The 19,290-nt window shown below is 42.9% G+C and overlaps 1 protein-coding gene and 1 long non-coding RNA gene across 3 annotated transcripts in view; one reads left to right on the top strand and one right to left on the bottom strand.

Moving 5' to 3' along the window:
- Nucleotides 1-19,290, bottom strand: part of LOC146859397 (uncharacterized) — a 237,005-nt gene that overhangs the window by 114,951 nt on the left and 102,764 nt on the right. The window lies entirely within an intron of this gene.
- PRKAG3 (protein kinase AMP-activated non-catalytic subunit gamma 3) overlaps nucleotides 1-19,290 on the top strand; it is a 389,089-nt gene that overhangs the window by 323,652 nt on the left and 46,147 nt on the right. For both annotated transcript variants that reach the window (XM_085650087.1, XM_085650086.1), the window contains exon 13: nucleotides 18,939-19,104. In XM_085650087.1, the coding sequence (XP_085506213.1) occupies nucleotides 18,939-19,104 (166 nt within the window). The remainder of the gene's footprint in view (nucleotides 1-18,938; nucleotides 19,105-19,290) is intronic.

The raw sequence follows: 19,290 nt of genomic DNA, 5'->3' as shown, positions 1-19,290 counted from the left end.
GCCACACCATTTATGGTGTGGGGCTATGATTCCAACATATTCGATACCAAACATGATAGGATTCATTACAGCTAGTTTAGAGATGATCATTGCGTAATGATGCATGGCCACTCTATGTATCTTAATGGCCGATGCACTTACAGCCCGGGAGAATGTATTCCGAAGGCTGTAGGGGGTCCCGCTCATGCAGGTGCATCCTCAAACTTAGAACCAATCACCCTGCCTTCCAGATTGAAAGGCCTGATTTAGGGGTGACTTATAGGTTTTAAGTGCAGTGACCTTAGATAGAGGGAACCTATATCTTTCGTAAGTGGTGCTAGCACCAGCTTACACAGGCTGCAATGGCAGGCCTGTAGTTACAAATTGAGTGGTATAAAACATGCTTTAACCCGTGTAAGACTTCTGGTGTAGCTATGCCCTGGGTACCTTTGAACCATATACTAGGGACTGATAAGGATACACCAGTGTCCAATCTGGGATGTGCCTAAGTACTCACTATAACCAATTTAGGGGAGAAAGCACAGAGACTGGGGTCCTGATTAGCAGGATCCCAGTCAGACTGGTCAGAAACAGCAGAGCACCAGGTAAAAAGTGGGGGTAACCATAAAAGCAGATCCTACTTTCTTACAGAAGCGTTCGAACTTGTAGATGGTACTGGGAGAGCCGGGATATGGACAGGGGAGTGGACGACAGTGGAATGAGAGAAGAATAGCGTAAGCAAAGTTTCACCACTAGAAGACAGTGTCCAGATCCTTATTAATGAGTGTTTGCTCTGCTCCATCCTCATATATCTATCTAGGGGAGGTTAGTGGAGAAAGGAAGGAGCTAGGGTACTGTCTGGGTTTGTGTCAGGAACAAGGGAGATGGCTTTGTTTCTACACCAAAAGTATTTGCCAACTTCCTTCTATTTTATTGAGTGGGAGGGAGGAATTCTGTGGAGAGTTTTTTGTGGAGTGGAAGATGTGCCGACTGAGGATATTGAGGGAAGGTGGGTCAGCGAACGCTATCAGCTGTTTGAAGCAATTCTAGGTCTCCAATCATACGCATCAGCTATTGGAGGAAAGGAGGTACTGTATGTGAAGCCCAGGAGCACGAGGATGGAGCGGATTTCAGATACTAATTCTCAATTCTACATTTGTTTTCCCCACCTTCTTCTGTGTTTTTATGTAACAAGAAGGAATGAGCAAATAGGTACCTTGGCATTGAGGGAGTGCACGAGTGGTGGGTGTGAGTTAGAGAGGGATGATAACGGTTTGTGGCCAATCTCTAAACCCATTCTCAAAACCACCCCTTTGTGTTCCTACTATGTCTGAGTATCTGGTTTGGGAGGTCTGTAAGAGGGCCTTGTTTAGAACTTGGATACCATTTGTGAAATTAATCTACAGCCTTCTCAATGACCCTTTTAGGCCCTAATCACAATGGGGTCTAGGGTACAAATGAACCTGGGTGTGCACTCATCCACAGAATGACTCTAGGGAAGGGGTATAGACATAACAGGTCACCAATTGCCAAGCCTAAACTGGGTCACATTTAAGATTCAATAAACTTTTATTATTATTTTAAAAAACACAAAGAAAATAGCTTCTTGCACAGTACCCTCTCCCGTACATCCACCCACCCAGGAGATGCTGCACTACCTTACTCAATTGAATATAATGGGAAACCCAATCTACCCTTGAGGGCTTGGGCAAATCAAATGAAGGTGTAAAAGGCGCCTTCAAGGGATTTATTTGGAATACTCTGTTCTATTGCTTTTGATATATATTTTTAACTGCAAGAATTATTGATAAACTCGCCAGAGAGATATTATTCAAATCTATATTAACTAAGAAATATTTTTGTTCCTTGTGAGGACATAAAAACCAATGAACCAATCACAAAACAATAAATATTCAAAACGCGGGTATATATAGAAAAAGGTTTTATCTTTTGAAATTTATCAAGGGTACTACACAGTTATACAAACAATGTAACAAGAGGAAAATAAATACAATTGTATGATCCTTCAATGTCACTATTTTAAACACTTCTTCTCATTGTACATTATTTTCCAGAAGAGAGTATGAATGTCGATGTTTCAGTCTCTATGCATTTGTCCATGAGACCATACAGACCATATGAGACCAAAATACATTTGAATAATATCTCTCTGGCGAGTTTATCAATAATTCTTGCAGTTAAAAAATATATATCAAAAGCAATAGAACAGAGTATTCCAAATAAATCCCTTGAAGGCGCCTTTTACCCGTTCATGCACTACCTTACTGTCGCAAAAGCGCCAATCTACGTTTCAATCAGAGGCAAATTCCAACAGTTCAATATTATATTGCTTTAAATATTGAATACCTTTAAATTATTATTGTTTTTAAAACACATACATACATTGAAAGTAAATACTGCGTTCAGGTTTGTGTACCATTTAGAAACTGCATATCTGAATTGGTGAGGATGTAAACAAAGTCCATCAGATGAATTAAATGGTGGACTTAAGTCATGATGGCAGCCCAAGCAGGTGGGTTTGTGGGGTTGTGACTTTAAAAGTCGGGAGAGGGCCAGGCTAACTTGGTTGGCCAGCAGTGCATTTGGTCTCTGGGGCTGAAAGTAAAGTAGTTCAATTATTCATATGAAAGGACGTTTCAAGGGAACCAATATCAATACACTAAGGGGCATATTTACAAGGAGTTAACGCCACCAGAATTTAACTTTTTCAAACGTTCTGGTGGTGTTCACTCCTTCGGCTTATTTACAAGGCAGCGTTAAGCCAATTAACATTGCTTAACGCCGCCTTGTAAATAATGCACTATTCACGCAGCACTTAGCATGAAAGGGTGGTGCAATGGGTGTTGTAGTGGGTGTTCCGCCATAACAACCATTGCGTTTTGATGCTGCCCCATATTTACAAGGTATGGGAAATGGCGTAGTTGACTGGGGCGGGCGTCACTATTTTTGGGGGCGGCAGAGGTGAGCAAGTCAGGTCTGTCGACTACCACCATCCCTATGCGAACAAGTAATCCGTTGGCCGCCACCCCTGCTGTTACCTACACCAGGCGGCAAACTTAGGGGCATCCGGGTGGCAGTAGGTCTAGCTACGCCACTGGGTATGAGGCAGCACATATAAAAACAGGAAATCGCCTGTAAAGATTGTTTATGTGCAGGAAGTTGTGCCTCTGCAGCGCAGGCACCCTTGCAACATGGCGCAATGGTGCCTGCGCTGGCGCTAGGCAGCTTTCTTAGTGCCAAGGATAACGCATTTTTATTTTGGTAACAACAAAAAAACCAATGCTTTACAAACAAATGGTCATGATCAAAACATGTAGCGGACATCCTTCCGTTTCACCTTGGTGCAAACAACCCACCCTAGCAAAGTCCCACAGTCCATTATCTGAGTTTTCACCCAGAACAGTGATCTGTTGTGCTGACCCCAATCCCTCCAGATTCTAACCTGTTTGTAGGGCGACCCCGGCACTGTAAATGAGTTGCTCTAAGCTCATGCAACGATCCAATCCCAACCTCCGTCTCTCCAAAGGTGGGCCTTCTCTATCTTTCCATGTTCGGGCAATATCACGCTTAGCGACTACCAAGCTGCAACAGGCTGCGACTATCCACGTCGTCTGCACTGTAGGGCAGAACAAGCCGAGGGCCCCTAGTGAGGTTCCGACCCAGGACAGCCCCTATGCAAGCAACAACTCCTGTCCAGGATGCAAAGAGATGGTTACACTTTCAGATAGTCTGAAGAAATCTTTCCCACTAAGAAGAAGAGCAAAGGCACAGGTGTGAGGCAACAACGCACATCTTCCACGGCCTATTTTTGGTAAAATAGACCGATGTAATCATTTCAGCTGAATGCCGCAAAACTGGGCTGTGATGGGGGCTTCTCAAGGGGATTTCAATGCCTCCAGCCAATTATCATCCGTAAGTGATCCCAGATCCTTTTCCTAAGATTCCCGCAGGTGTTTAAAGAAGTCAGGGGTATTAATTACTAAGGATTTATTTATGCAGGAAAGTTTATGATTGACTGGTGCTTCTAGGAGAACTTAAGCTTCCGGCGAACTGCAGTCTGAGAGTTCTTCAAAACTGGAGATACAGTGTGTAAGGACATGCCTAAGCTGCAGAGAATAAGAACATTGACTGCATTGAAGACCATATGTTCTTGTAAATCGGTAAATAATTTGAGGGTGTTTCCCGTCATAGGGTCTCCCGAGCGTCGACAGTCCAATGAGGTCCCATTGCCTAAAACCCCATAATTCTGCTGCTTGTTGAAGCTGATGACCAATCCACTGGGGGGTTTCAAGTGTCAGGAGTTTGGTCCAAGTCAGGGCTCTCAGCATCATACCCCAGATTGTGAGCTCCACTTTCGTGACTTGGGCAAGCGAGAGGGTAGTCGAATCCCTGTGTCGCAAATGGGAATGTTGAGATCCCTGCATCTCCCATCTTTCTGGAGCACCTGCTGGGTTATCAATCTACCTGACCATAACTCATTAAGAATAACTAGATCCCTGCATCTCCCATCTTTTCTGGAGCACCTACTGGGTTATCAATCTACCTGACCATAACTCATTAAGAATGACTAGATCCCTGCATCTCCCATCTTTCTGGAGCACCTGCTGGGTTATCAATCTACCTGACCATAACTCATTAAGAATGACTAGATCCCTGCATCTCCCATCTTTCTGGAGCACCTGCTGGGTTATCAATCTACTGGACCATAACTCATTAAGAATGACTAGATCCCTGCATCTCCCATCTTTCTGGAGCACCTGCTGGGTTATCAATCTACCTGACCATAACTCATTAAGAATGACTAGATCCCTGCATCTCCCATCTTTCTGGAGCACCTGCTGGGTTATCAATCTACCTGACCATAACTCATTAAGAATGACTAGATCTCTGCATCTCTCATCTTTCTGGAGCACCTGCTGGGTTATCAATCTACCTGACCATAACTCATTAAGAATGACTAGATCCCTGCATCTCCCATCTTTCTGGAGCACCTGCTGGGTTATCAATCTACTGGACCATAACTCATTAAGAATGACTAGCTGTGAGGCCCAGTAACATGACACCATATCAGGTGCAGCAATGCCCCCACTGATCATACATTTAAAGCATTTTCTCAATAAAGTCCTTGAGGTTTTGTGATCCCATTGAAAATCTCTCAATATTGTTTTGAGCTGTGCAAAGAAGGAGGCAGGAATGGCATACGGAAAATTCGGGAGTTGGCAGAGAAGACGCGGTGGTGCTCCGTTCCTGAAAATCGCTGATCCACCCATTAAAGAGAGGGGAAGTGTGGACCAGCACCCAATATCTCAAGACAGGTTGTCAAGTTGAGGTAACAGAGCTTTTGCCCATGTTAATCGAGAGTCCCCAGAGACATGCAGCCACAGGTATTTGAATCCCTCTCTCGGCGCCTGAATGCCACGTGCCCAGGGCATAGGAGGATGAAAGGAGTCATTCAGGTATATGTAGGACTTTGATGCGTTAAGTCGGAGTTTAGTGAAATTCCAAAATAGTCTCAGGATCTGAATAACCCGAGGGCCAGGCCACCATGGATCATACAGCCAGACCAAGTCATTGTCCCTTTTAGTGCAGCCCTAACCGCAGTGACTGCTGCCCATCCAAATCCTTTAACCCGTGTGTCAATCCTGAGCCATGACTAGAGCTTCGTTAGCCAGAGCTAAGAGAAGAGGAGACAGCGAGCAGCCCTGTTGAGTGTCACGCCGGAATGAAAATGTGCATGATACGGCACGTCCTACCTTAACCCGTGCTGGGAAGTTGTATAAAGCAGTTTGATTCTACTGATGTAACAGGTCCGAAATTAATCTTAGTGGGTAAGGAGAACAGGCAGTCCCATCCCACAGAATCCAAGGCTTTGTGTAGACCAAACCAAAAGATGGCCTGCCTGCCAGGTAGATTACTAGACGGAACCAGGGCGTTGCAGACATGGCGAAGGTTGTGCTGGCGGCTGAGTGAGGCATGAAGCCCACCTGATCTGAGTGCCGCTAGATTTTAAAACCTTGGTTTGTCACCGGTTTGACCATCAGCATGGTCTAGACATTTCAATGCTCACCATTTGTGTCATAGTTGGAGTGTGCAAAAAAGGATTCACCCCAAACTATTACGTTGACAGAGCCCACAGCTTTGTCTGGACGAGGATTCGTCTGAGAGCTGTGGAACTGCCAACCTTCTTTGGACAGCTGGTCAGAAAGAAAGGTGCTTTTATTTCCGTGTTCTACAAAGTAAACCTGTCCCGAGCTGGCAGCCAGACATGTCCAGGTTCTTAAAGGATGTTAGAAGTTGTCCAGAGGAAGATGCTGCTTCCAGTCTGCTGTCCCTATAGATGCCCTGGTGGGGGTGGGGAGTGTTGTGAGGGGTGTGCAGGTTGTGGCCCTAGCATCCATGACCTGTTCTTTCCATCTTGTTCGCTGTGCATGGCAGCGATCAATGTGACCTTGATGTGTATTCAGATGCCTGGTTCTACCAGTACAGTGACTGGCATGTGCCCCATGTTCTGTGTGACGTCATTAGTAGTGCATAGCTTTTTAGTCTGCGTGGATTCAAAGCTCCCAGCATGCAACCTGCTGTTGACAAAAGCCAGCACAGGCGGACGCCCACGTGGCATCTATGGGAAGTGTCCTGCCCAAGCGGTGCGTGCCCTTGTGGCTCAGGGAGAAGGTTTTTTCTAAGTGCTTTGATGTGTTGTGTTTATCCTGCTGTTCGGTGTTGGTTTGTGAACTTTGGGGCATATGTATCAAAAACCGTATTTGCGATTCTCAAATAGCGATTTTTTGAGAATCGCTATTTGAGAATTGCAAAACGGGATGTATTTAAAAATTCGCACATATTTTGCGAATTTTTAATATTCCTTAATTGCGATTAGCAAATTGCGAAATCGCAATTAAGGAATACCTTCCTATTCATTCCAATGGGCCAGGAGGCCCATAGGAATGAATGGGAAGTCATTGTCCAATTGCGATTCGCAATTTGCTAATCGCAAATTGAGAATAATTTCAAAGGTGCAAGGGTGTCATGATGACAACCTGATGCACCCCTGAAATGAGCATGTGTGCGCATATGGCGCACATACATGCCATAAGGGCATGTATGTGCGCCACATGGCACTTTGAAAAATGCCAAAAAGTGCATTTTTCAAAGAAATCGCCAATTACCACCAACTTGAAGTTGGTGGTAATTTGCGATTTCTTAAGGTGAAATCGCACAACTTGGGTGCTTGTTACATAGCATTTAAGGAATCGCAATTTGCGATTCCTTAAATGCTTACGCAAAATTAAGGAATCGCAAAATTAGCGATTCCTTAATAATGCAATGCGAAAATGGCTCATACATCGCGTTTTGCGATTCTGTATTTGCAAACGCTGTTTTTTAGCGATTCGCAGCATTTGCGAATACAAAATCATTTGATACATATGCCCCTTTGTGCGGTGCAGTCCTGCACTCACACGTGTAAACAACAGCTCTTGCAAACAGCAAGAGCTGTTGTTTACACGTGTTGTCTGTGGGTCACTTGGGCCATGTGCCTCATGATGACGTAATGCTGCTCACGTCAGTTCCTTCTGAAGGGGCGGGGTCGCACCTTGACCTGTGTGGGAAAGGCTGCCTTTACAGCTTAGATGCTGGTGGGTGGATACAATTGGGCTATTTATGGCAGCGCTTGGGTTGGGGTAGACTTCATTCGGTCTCTTTTGTTTGCTTGGGTGTAGTAGACACATCTGGAAATGTTTAACGTGTTGAGGTGGGGGAGGGGAGGTTCATTTCGCAAAGATGTGTCTGCAAACATGCCCACAAGCACGACTCAAGGGGCAGAATCCAGACTTTTTAAGCACAACATGGCTTATTCTGCAAAATTCACTCTGCCTCAAGAGTAGTCAAAGGAGGAACCACATTCATGCGATTTTTATTTTAAAATCTCCCACTTTACAAACTTGTTGGCTTGTGTAATGTGAGCTTTTAACGCCCTCCCTCTACGCCGTGCTTGATGGTGTCCCAGTGTGCAGGGGCCACAACAGAGAACCACGGGCCAGATGTAGGAAAGGGGATTGTTTCCGATGACCAAATAGTGAATTTTTGAGATTTGCTATTTCAGAATCGCAAACAGAAATGTACAAACATGTGTTTAACACATGTTGCGACTATCAGTGGGTTGCAAATAGACCTACGTCATTAATTTTCATGAGGTAGGTCTCGTTGGCGACCCATTAGTAATCGCAAAATTCATGGGGATGGTGGCCTGCAAGGTCAGTATTCACCATGTCTGTGATTGCTTTTCAATAAAGCAATAGTTTTTTTTTTCATGCAGCCCGGTTTCCTTAAAGGGAAACAGGATGCGTTTCAATAGGATTTTTTTTTAGGAGTAGGCAGTACTGCCTACACTTAAAAAATGTTTTACAAACATTCACAAAGGTTGAAGGGGTCCCTTGTGGGTCCTGTTCCCATCTTCGAATGGGTTACCACCTACTTAAAGCAGGTGGTAAAATGCAAATGTTTCGCTAACATGCAAAACATTTATACATACCACTGCGATTTGGTAGTTGGAAGGGACGCACTTAACACGCCCCTTCCTAATACCGAATTGCAAACTCAATTTGTGATTCGATAATAGGTTTCCGAATTGCTAATTGGGCCTTTGTACATTGAAGAATGCCTTTTTTTGTTTGGAAAAGGCCGGATTCTGCGAATCAGCCCGTTTGTGATTGAAAAAAAGCTTTGTACATCTGGCCCCATATTCCAGAGCCTTTTCTAAGTCAGGGCTGTGAGCGGTTTCGTAGGAGTACTAACCCAGGCTGGAGCGAGAGGGGCCTTGTTTTAAAGGACTGAGCAGGTAAAGGAGGCCTTGTAGGCACTTAACAGACCAATGCACTCTCGAGGCTTCCAACCTAGCCTTTATTCTGTGGGGTGCATCTGGCGTCTATTATGAGGGAGTATATAGCAAGCCACGGCCAGCTTCCTGCATTGCCTCCTGATGATGTGCAGCACCGCTATTGTGCATTGCATTATTCCTATTTTTTGCCCCGAGCTGCGTCCTCAGGGCAGCACTTGCAGCATTTCAAAATTTCTATTTTTCACCCCTTCTTAAAAATACTTGGTGAATCTATAACTTTCCCCAAAATCTTCCAGGGCTTGACTTTAAATAGTAAATAAACTTCCTGGAATATTTTGGGAAAAGTTACCCTTTTCCCAAATATTCTATGACAGGAAGTAGAATAGTAAATTTGCTCTCCACCATCTGCCACACCCTCTGCTGCCCTGAGGCCGCAGTGCAAGGCACGACAGATGCTAATGATCACCTCTCAGACAGGCGTAAATGCAAGTGGAGACACCGAGGGTTGCAGAGAAGGGCATGTGGCATCAACTGTTAGTAAGGCCTTACACACATACAGTGCATGCATATTCATTGGGATATCGGAGATCATTGTACAAGCACGTCTTGGGCGTCCACTCCTGCATTGCAAAAAATCAAGAACTGCATTTGGCGAGACTTTGACAAGCATTCCTCCCATCACATCTGGGTGACATCCTTGGAACAACGAGTATGCCCAGAGATGGGTCCCACGGATGTGGCTGTGGGTGAGGGTGAAGCAAAGTTCAGAGGTACAACATCTATTTTAGAACATCCTAATTCCTCACGCCTCAATCCTACTTCTCATCCATCATCCCTCAGGTCCTCTGGTGGCAAGACCTAGCATCCTTAGTTGGGTGTGTTTGTTGCTCTTGCTGGTAGAGTAGGTCTGTGCTCCTATTGCTCTTTTGCTCACTCTTAACATTTGCATCTTACCCAGGGATATTTTTGGTAATGTGTCTGAGTTGTTTACTGTTTGTCAGTCTCCAGTAGATTTTGGTTAAATGTGTTCATCGATCAAATTTCCTCTCCACAGTGGATCTGAGCATTCATTGCACCCTAGGCTACCGGCGAGGGGGTCGGTTGGGAGGGGGGAGAGAATCTTCTCCTGCCTTCTGCTCTCGGCTAAGCAATGTATGTTTTTCACAAAAGTGCTATGGATGTGTTCTTGTCATTGTCCAGCTGTAGAACTGGTTACTGTTAGAGGATGGGTTATTGGTAGTGGTAAGTATGCACCTACCACTAGCAAGAAGGCCACCCCGCAATATAAGGTTCAGACAAGGTCTCAATACATTACCCCTGGCCTTAACTCAGGAGACAGGTATGTAAAGTATTTAAATATATCAGTGCATTAAATAAGTACGACACAGCATACAATAAAAAACCCACACCAATTTATAAAAATATGAAACATTTCTATTTTTAAAATGACACCAAATTGACTAAGATCCAATATAGGGAACCAGAGATATGAAATTATAAAGAATAACCATCTTTTAGTGCTTAAAAACATATAGTGCTAACTTGGGACATTTTGTCGCGCTTGCCCGGGACCCAGTCAAAGTTTGAGGCCAAACGTGATGGAGCCCTGGTCGGATACACCAAGCGGGAGGCCACGGTAAAAATTTTACCTTCGGACATAGAAACTTATCTGTAGGTTCTCCTCTCGACCTCGTACAGTCCCCTCCAGCAAGCTGATTCTGATGCAACGTCGTCAGATTGGTTTTCCACCAGGCCACAGTCAAATCCTAGAACTCTGGAGCTCTGGAGTTTTCAGCGGGATGAACCCGAAATCCAGGCTGGGTCACTGTTGAAGGTAGTCGGCTTGACTCTCAACGTCAGGTCGGTCCACTTCTGGAGCTTTTTCCAAAAGTTCTTCCAAACTTCTGGACCTTCTTCCTGAAGTTCCTTTTGAGGGTTAAAATTGTCCAAAATACAAATACAATGGTCTAGAAGTTCTAGGATGGTGCTTGGAAGTTTGAAGCTACAGCTTCCAAAATGCACCTAGTCAAAAAGTCCACTAGACGCACTCCAGGCTGAAGACTTCCTGAGTGAGATGGTGCGTGGAAGCTCTTTTAACCAGTTGCTTTCAGGAAGTCTTCTCCTTAATCTTTTTTGAAGCAAGGCCAAGTCCTCCGGGCGGTAGTTCCAAGTGTGCAACAGGAGCAGTCCATCAGGGAGCAATCCTCTGTGGTTCAGACCAGGGTTCCAGCAGGGCAGTCCTTCTTCTCCTTGTAGCTTCTGCAGCAAATCTGAGTTGCTCTGCAGCTCTCACATATTTATTCAAGGATCCGGGGTGACAAGCAAGGGGGCACACTTGTCCAATGAGGTGCTGAGTGCCAACCAAAGGCATAACCACTTTCTCCAAAGTGTGGTATATTCTTTGCGCACAAAGAACTGCACTTAAAAATTTAAAGATGGAGATTTTCTCTCCTGTAGAGTAAGAGCTGGCTAAACCAACCTACTACTGTGGCTCATTTCCATTAACACTCCCACTCCACTTCCTGCAAATTCCACTGCCGTGCCTGCCTTCTGGCTTGGGTTACAGGAAGAGGGGGTAGGCATGGCTGGCATTCCTTACTGTCCTGCTCTCTTTGCAGCCCAGTTTGATTTATCCAGCCTCCCACCTGGCCTGATTTTTGCAGCTGCAGAGCTCTCCCCATCAGGTAACGTCTGCTCTCTGCAGGCCACTTATCACCTTCTCAAAGCAGCGTGGCTAAGCCAGTTAAGGCTGGCCAATCAGGAAAGGCTGCCAGAAGGCTGGATCTTTGCTTACAGGAAAGAAAGTTCTATAACTTCTTTTCTGTACTAGTTATGGTAAATTCAATAGTGGGAAGTTGTTGGATTTATCATTGCCAGTCTTTTAAGTCCTGGAATGACATTTTAAGTCTCTTCCTAGCAATATGTACACTTAAATAACATATCCCAATGTTAGCCTATGGAGCTAATAAGCTACAACAGGGAAAAACGGAATTGGCCGTTTTTCCCTCACCAGGGCTTTTAACACATATTTTATAATGTCCCTGCTTATAATTACATGGCACCCCACCACTGGGGCACCTAGGGGAGACCTTTGGGGTAACATATATAAAAATAAGTTAGATTACTACTTTGGAAGTACCTTTGGTTTCAAAGTAGAATTTGCATATAATTTACTTTTAAAGACTGTCTGCGAAGCAGGGCTGCCTTTAAAAGTTACAGGAGGCAACACAGTAGTGCACACTCTAGTACAGGAAATCTACTGGGCCTCTAAATCTCCCTGCCCTATTATGTACTAGGTGTTATAGGTAGTTTGAATTCCCCTTCCCTATTATAAACTATGGACTTACAGGGTCTGTCATTGCCGATTGTAATTATACCTAATTACCATATACCTTTTTCATCAGAGCACTGGCCTTGGGCCTGGCTAGCAGAGCCCAGGGCACCGTCAGAGATAGTTACCACGGCTGCGTGGCTTCAAGCCCGGCAGACATGGAGGCGCAGGAGTGAGGCTCCCGGTCCGGCGCGGGTGAATTGCGCCAGAGTGTGCCATTTGCAACGCTTTGCCGAGAATCCTGCGGGTGAATACGTGCTCGCAAAGATATGGCCCCTTTTACCATTGCTCCGTCACATTTGTATTTTGGCGTGTTCCCTTCCCGGTTCGGTGTAGTCCTCACTGGACGTCTCGTCTGCTTTTTGTGCTTCCACCTACCCCTTCTTCCCTGTTCCCTTCGTGTAGGTATGATGTTCGTTTTATCTTTCGATTTTTTTTTGTTCTTTTCTTCTGACTTTGTCATTTCCTACGTTCTTCAGTTTATCTCTCATCTGTCTTTTGTTCTATGTACTGCACTATATTTTTCTACCTCGCTCTTTTACCATCTAGTCTCCTAAAATAATTTTTCTCGTTTGACTATTTTCTTTCTTCATTTCTGTATCTGCTTATCTATTGCCTATATTTCTCAACGCTGTGAACTTATTTTTCTTCTTATCTCTCATATCTCTTTTAACACTAATCGATGTTTTGGAAATGAATTGGACTTTGGTGTTCTAAGTTTGGATCTTTCCATTTCTGATTCTTTCACCTTTTCCTCTCTTTGCTTAATTACTCTCTATATTTCTCAATGCCCTAAATTTATTTCACTCTCTTTTCTTTTTTTCTCTCTCTTTTAATACTATACATTGTTTTTGTAATGTATCGGACTTCTGCACTGCAAGCTTGGATCATTCTTTTGTTGTGTTTTTTATCTTATTGAATTGGATCACTATTTTTTGCTGTTTTTATCATTTTACTTTGATATCTCATGTCCCTTAAGTTAGTTTCATGGAACATTAGGGGTCTAAATTCTCCTATCGAGAGACAAAAAGTTTTATCACACTTGGCTAAGTTGAATGCAGATATTGTGTTCTTGCAGGAAACCCACCTTACAGATATTGAATCTCTAAAACTGAAAAGGGGCTGGGTGGGTGAGGCTTATTTTTCTCCAGGTGATGGCAAACGAAATGGGGTGGTGATACTATGCCGTAAATCCTTACCAGTTACATTGTTATCACAAGAATGAGATGATGAAGGGAGATGGCTCATTGTTAAACTATCACTAAAAGGTGTTCCAGTTTCTCTTCTTAATGTTTATGCACCTGCAGGTGGAGATGCTTCCTTTTGGCCGGATTTGGCAAAGCATATTTCTCAATGTATTGAAGATAATTTTATTTTAGCTGGAGACTGTAACCAGGTGTTTGACCCCTTCTTAGATAGATGTTCAAAAGTATCCTTCGTACCAAACAAGTCACATAAATATTTTACTCATACTATTCATCAACACAAATTGCATGACGCTTGGCGCCTTTGCAACCCAACTACTAGAGAGTATTCCTTCTATTCCTCAACCCATCATACCCAATCAAGAATTGACTAAGTTTTTGTACCTCACAATATTTCACAGTCCCTCACTAATGCAGAAATGTCCATTTTCCATTGGCTTTGACATACTCCCCAGGAATAATGCTCCTAGAAGATGGAGCTTTAATAATGCACTCCTTTTAGATCCCAAATTCACGACAGCTTTTGCTTCATTCTCTACGGACTACTTTGAAAGGAATAACACAGATTCCTTATCTCCCGCAATCATTTGGGATGCCTTTAAGGCATCAGCAAGAGATTTTATTTTAAATTTTGTGGCAAAGAAACGAAAAGCTGCGCGTAAAACTACTAAAGATCTTCTTCAAGACATTAAGGAATTAGAACATTCATATTACACATCACGCTCAGAAGAATGTTTAAAGACTCTCATTAACGCTAAGTTGAAGTTTAACAAAAAATCAACAGAAGATGCTTCACTTTATTTATTAAATTCCAGCGCAAACTTTTACGGAGGCAAAAATAAGGCAGGAAAATTTTTAGCCAATTACTTAAAAATTCGCCGAAACAGACTAAACATTGAATCTGTCTTCGATGAACAATCAGTCTTAAAATTTAAAGATGCTGAAATTTTACATGAATTTTCTCTCTTTTATAAATCTTTATACTCATCAGAAACCCAACCTACAGATCATTCACTATCACAATTCTTCTCTAGCATCCAAAAGCCTCAACAAACCCCTTTGGATTTTTCCCCCTTAGAATCGGACCTTTCCCAGCGTGAACTTCTATAAGTCCTTCAGAATCTTAAAAAAGATAAAGCTCCTGGTCCGGATGCATTTACCGTTGAATTTTATACCCATTTTTCCACGCTTTTAATACCCAAACTGCATTCACTTATAAATTTCTTTTGCACCTCAAAAAACTCTTCTGGATCATTTTCCGAAGCTCATATCTGTCTTATCCCTAAAGAAGGCAAAGACTCTAAATATTGTAAAAACTATAGACCTATTTCGCTGGTTAATATTAACTATAAAATGTTTTCTAAAGCCTTAGCTATACGTCTTGACTCTTATCTCCCAAAGTTACTAGGTAAGGAACAATCTGGCTTTGTCAAAGGGCGAGTCATTACAGACAACACACAACTCTTTTTCGATATCTTATCTAAATCTCCGCATCTTGATCATCCTTTGGCGGCAATTGCATTGGACGCCGAAAAGGCTTTTGATAGAGTTGAGTGGAAATATTTATTTTATACCCTTCAATGGTTTGGATTCGGCCCTAATTTTATAAATTTACTATCCCTTCTCTACTCTAATCCTCGCGCAGCAATCTGTGCTAATGGCTTAATTTCCTCATTTTTTGACTTAGGCAGAGGGGTACGCCAGGGTTGTCCTCTCTCTCCTTTCCTTTTTAACTTGACCCTAGAGCCAATTTTATCCAAATTACATCAAAACCCAAACATTTATGGATTTCGAACACCAAATGTCCACGTCAAACTCACAGCCTATGCTGATGACATTCTCCTTTTTCTGTCCAAGCCAGAAGAATCAATTCCAGCTTTTTTAATGGAGGTGAAATCGTATTCACTTATTTCTGGATACAAATTAAACAATGATAAGTGCGAAATACTACCTCTAACAAAACACTTTCAGCTCACAATTTCAAACCTCTCAATTTAAGTGGAGTCCAAATCATATGAAATACTTAGTTTTACATTTTACACCCTCAATCTCAGAAACAGTAACTTTATGCATGAATAAATGCCTTCAAAAAATCACAGAACTGACTTCTAAATGGCATCCCCTTTATTTGTCTTGGTGGGGCCGCTTGGACACTATAAAGATGATGTTGTCACCCATAGTATTATACACTATCTCGAATATCCCAATCCCCATTACTTCCAAATTAATTAAAAAAATTAATTCAATTTTATCCTCTTTCTTATGGAATAACAAGAAATCTCGAATGTCTCTATCAAAACTAATCCGTCCTAAAACAGAGGGTGGTGTTAATTTTCCAGATTTCCAGGCTTATCACAAAGCTTTTTTACTGCGCCAGGCCTCTCTGTGGTTGCTTGACTCTGCAGATGACTGCCCTCTCTAGACTTCAGTTGAGCGCCTGTTTATGTCTCCTTACTCATTTTGTGAATATCTTTCTTTTTCACGTAAGCCACAGTCCATTTCCACTCCTGTACTGAAGTATACTTCCAAATTGCTTGATTTACCTTCTCACTCTACTCTTGATTCTAAGGATTCCTTTTTGAACTCCCCAATTTGGCATAATAAAGACTTATTAATCCATAATAGACCCTTTTATTGGCGGACTTGGAGAGACAGGGGTTTGCTATGGATTCATCAATTATTCTTAAATTCAGAATGTTTTCCTTTTGTTACACTCAAGCAGATATTCAATTTACCGACTTCCTTTATTCATAAATATAATATACTTAAACAAGCTGTATTGGAAGCATATTCCCATATCCCCGACAGGCCTGCTATCTCCAATAATTCAGAGCCCTCTTTACGACTTCATGCCCTATTAATGTCCAAACCCAAAGCCTCTACTATTTACAAACACCTACCAGGCATTGACATTGATAGACAGAAACCAAAAACTGAAGAGTCTTGGGAAAAAGACTTTGCGGTATGGTGGTCACTCTCACTTTGGAAAGGAATCTGGTCAAAAATGTGTAAGGCCTCTAGAGCAGCAAACACCACACAAACACTATTCTTTGTTTACAATAGACTTTTATTCACACCAGCCATTTTATGTAAGCGTTTTTCAGCCACTCTGGACACATGTTGGACATGCTCTTCCCCCAACGCTGACCTGTTTCATATGTTATTCATCTGTCCACAAGTACAAACTTTTTGGAAGCAAGTATGTTCACAAGTCAACTTGATATATGATACTACATTTCCATTTTCTGTTACTTATATCTTTTTGGGTAGACTCTCTTCTATCTGGGACGGGGTTTCACTTAATGTCAAGATTATTGATTTATTATTAGCGATTGCTTTTCAACGAATTACTGTTAATTGAAAAGACTTCTCGAAGATTCCATACAGAGCTTGGTGGTACACTGTTTGTCATAATCATGGGCTGGATACTCCCTTTGTATACCCACCTCAATTGGCTACAAAGCGCGTTGACTTGTGGTCACCTGTTACGACATTTATTGATGATAGTGCCAAGAGATGTTCTTTACCAACACCGTCTCAACAAGAGGTTCCCAAACCACCCTGACTGCCCTAGTAGTTCCATAAGTTTCTTTGATATTTCTTACAGTGCATATATGTTTCATTTAATGTATATTGTTTTCTATTATGTTTCACTTTTGTATTATCCGTCCAATTCCTTTGTTTTGTAAACAACAAGATTGAAATGTGAGGTTGTAAGATCTACAACATATACTTTGTATCTTCACATTGTTTTCTTTTCAATACAATTATTTGAACTAAAAAAAAAAAAGGAGTTAGTTACCACCAATATCAGTCAAACAATGGGGTGAACAGGGCAAACGGGATGACTTCCTCACAGTTACCAAAGATAATAATGTAACAGACTTTAAGTGTCCATCTCCTGAGAATACAGCAGGCCCAATGCTCCCTTGATCACATTAGATACATTCCTGAACACCACCAAAGGAGATGTATGGCTAAGACCGTACAACAAGCATTGCACCAAGATCAGGGCCTGTAGATCAGCTCAATGATTTCTGACCCTAAAGTGTGGCAATTTCTCGTCCTTCTGTTTGCCAAGCCAACATAGTATTATGAACTGGATGGGGTAAAGTGCATGTGTGATCTTCATGTCCAGCTGAATGCGAAGGGCCAGAGAAGGGAGCAATAGTTCTGGGTAGAAAGTGGGAACTTCCTGGAATCACAGCTTGATCAAGCTGGCAGGCCAGGGCCAGATCTAAAGACTCCTATGAGTATATGTTCTAAGATTTAGCACTGTGTTTGTGTAAAAAAAAAATGACACAAATCAGTGCAAAACTTTTTTCAATTATTTACTTTCCAGCGCAAAACTTGTTTTCCGATGGAAAATCACCTTGAAAGTAGAGCAAAGCAGCAGAACCATGCACTGCTTTACAATACTTAGTGCCAACTGGACATTAAATGGCTGGTGCATGGGTGTTCCCAAGGTTCCTGATGCAAAACCCTATTTATTAAAAAAAAAAAGTATACAGGGTTTTGGTTAACAAAATAGTGACCGCTTCAACCAGGCGCTATCACGGAAAAGTGTTTTTATTTCTCCTTTCTTTTCTGACTTTGCATGTGCGCTGCACTGTACAGCACACATACAAGGTGAGAAAAGTTTTAAAGTTAGTCTAAGCATAGTATTTTGTATTGGATGGGTTTCCTTCCAGTACAAAACCTATGCTAGACTCACGCAGACACCCTTGCACTATGGTGCAAAGGTGTGTGCATGGCATACAGCAGTACATTTCTGCGCCAGTGCTAAGACAGGAGGAGAGTGTCATATTTCTGTACATATAGTGCTCTCCTGCTCTCTCCTTCTCACGCAGCATAGTGCAGCATTTAAGACTGCTGCACTGTGCTGCATTATAATTTAGTAAATCTGGGTCTTGATTCCTTTAACAAGTGAACGACTTCTCGTCTCGTTAGATTGACCACCATCATGCAATCATCCTTGGACTTGTTTATTTTGCCCTTAATTATCATTTTAATAAAGTGTGACAGGTGCCAGACTCAAATGAACCCCCAGTTAGGCAAAGAGCACACATGCACCTGAGGGCACAAGATACGTGGGCAGAATTGGGGAGGCGCCAGCACGAAGGCACATAAAGGTCCACGTAATAAGTTCTTAGCGAAGAGGTAAATTATTTCTTCTTCCAGAGTGGGAGGCCATCTCAGATGAGCAAAATGCAATCAGGATCCCAGAATACTGCTGTAAAGTAATTGCGAGGGAGTGCCTGGAAGTGCCAGAGTTAAAGGAGCCATCCATGAATGATGGCACAGAACCCAACCAAATCTTATCTCACACATGGACTTTCTTGATCTTCAGAATTGCTAGATGTTGACTGCAGGATTATGTAAAGACAACTGGATAGTTTTCATTTCACTGCATGTCAGCCTTAAAGGAATTCTAGACTCTAGCATGGGCGGCTTCCAGGGACCTACAGGACAGATGTGCATTGGTGAGCCCATTCATGCTCCTTACATCCACCTTCTGTCCATGCTGGAGTGTGTGGACCAGTACTGACGGTATTCTCTCCCGCAGGGCGCCATCATTCCAAAGCCTCGCTTCTTCCAGCAGACCATCGAGCAGCTCGGTATCGGAACTTTCCGGGACCTGGCTGTAATCCATGAGACTGCACCTGTGTTCGCAGCCCTGGAGATCTTTGTGGACCGCCGCGTGTCGGCCCTGCCCGTCATCAATGAAACCGGTGAGTCTAGGGTGGCCTAGCTGAACTGTGGGTTCTCTATCCAGGGCATGTGTAGTGCATCATCAGGGATGAAAGAAGTTGTGGGGATCTGCATGTAGGTAATGCACAATGAGACATGAGAAGGAGGAACCCACCTCTCACTCTGATGCCTCTCGGATACGTTTTACCCCTCTTGTTATTTGTGAG

This window comes from Triturus cristatus, chromosome 3_2, assembly GCF_964204655.1.
Source record: "Triturus cristatus chromosome 3_2, aTriCri1.1, whole genome shotgun sequence".
NCBI lineage: Eukaryota > Metazoa > Chordata > Amphibia > Caudata > Salamandridae > Triturus > Triturus cristatus.
This window is presented reverse-complemented; position numbering and strand designations above follow the sequence as displayed.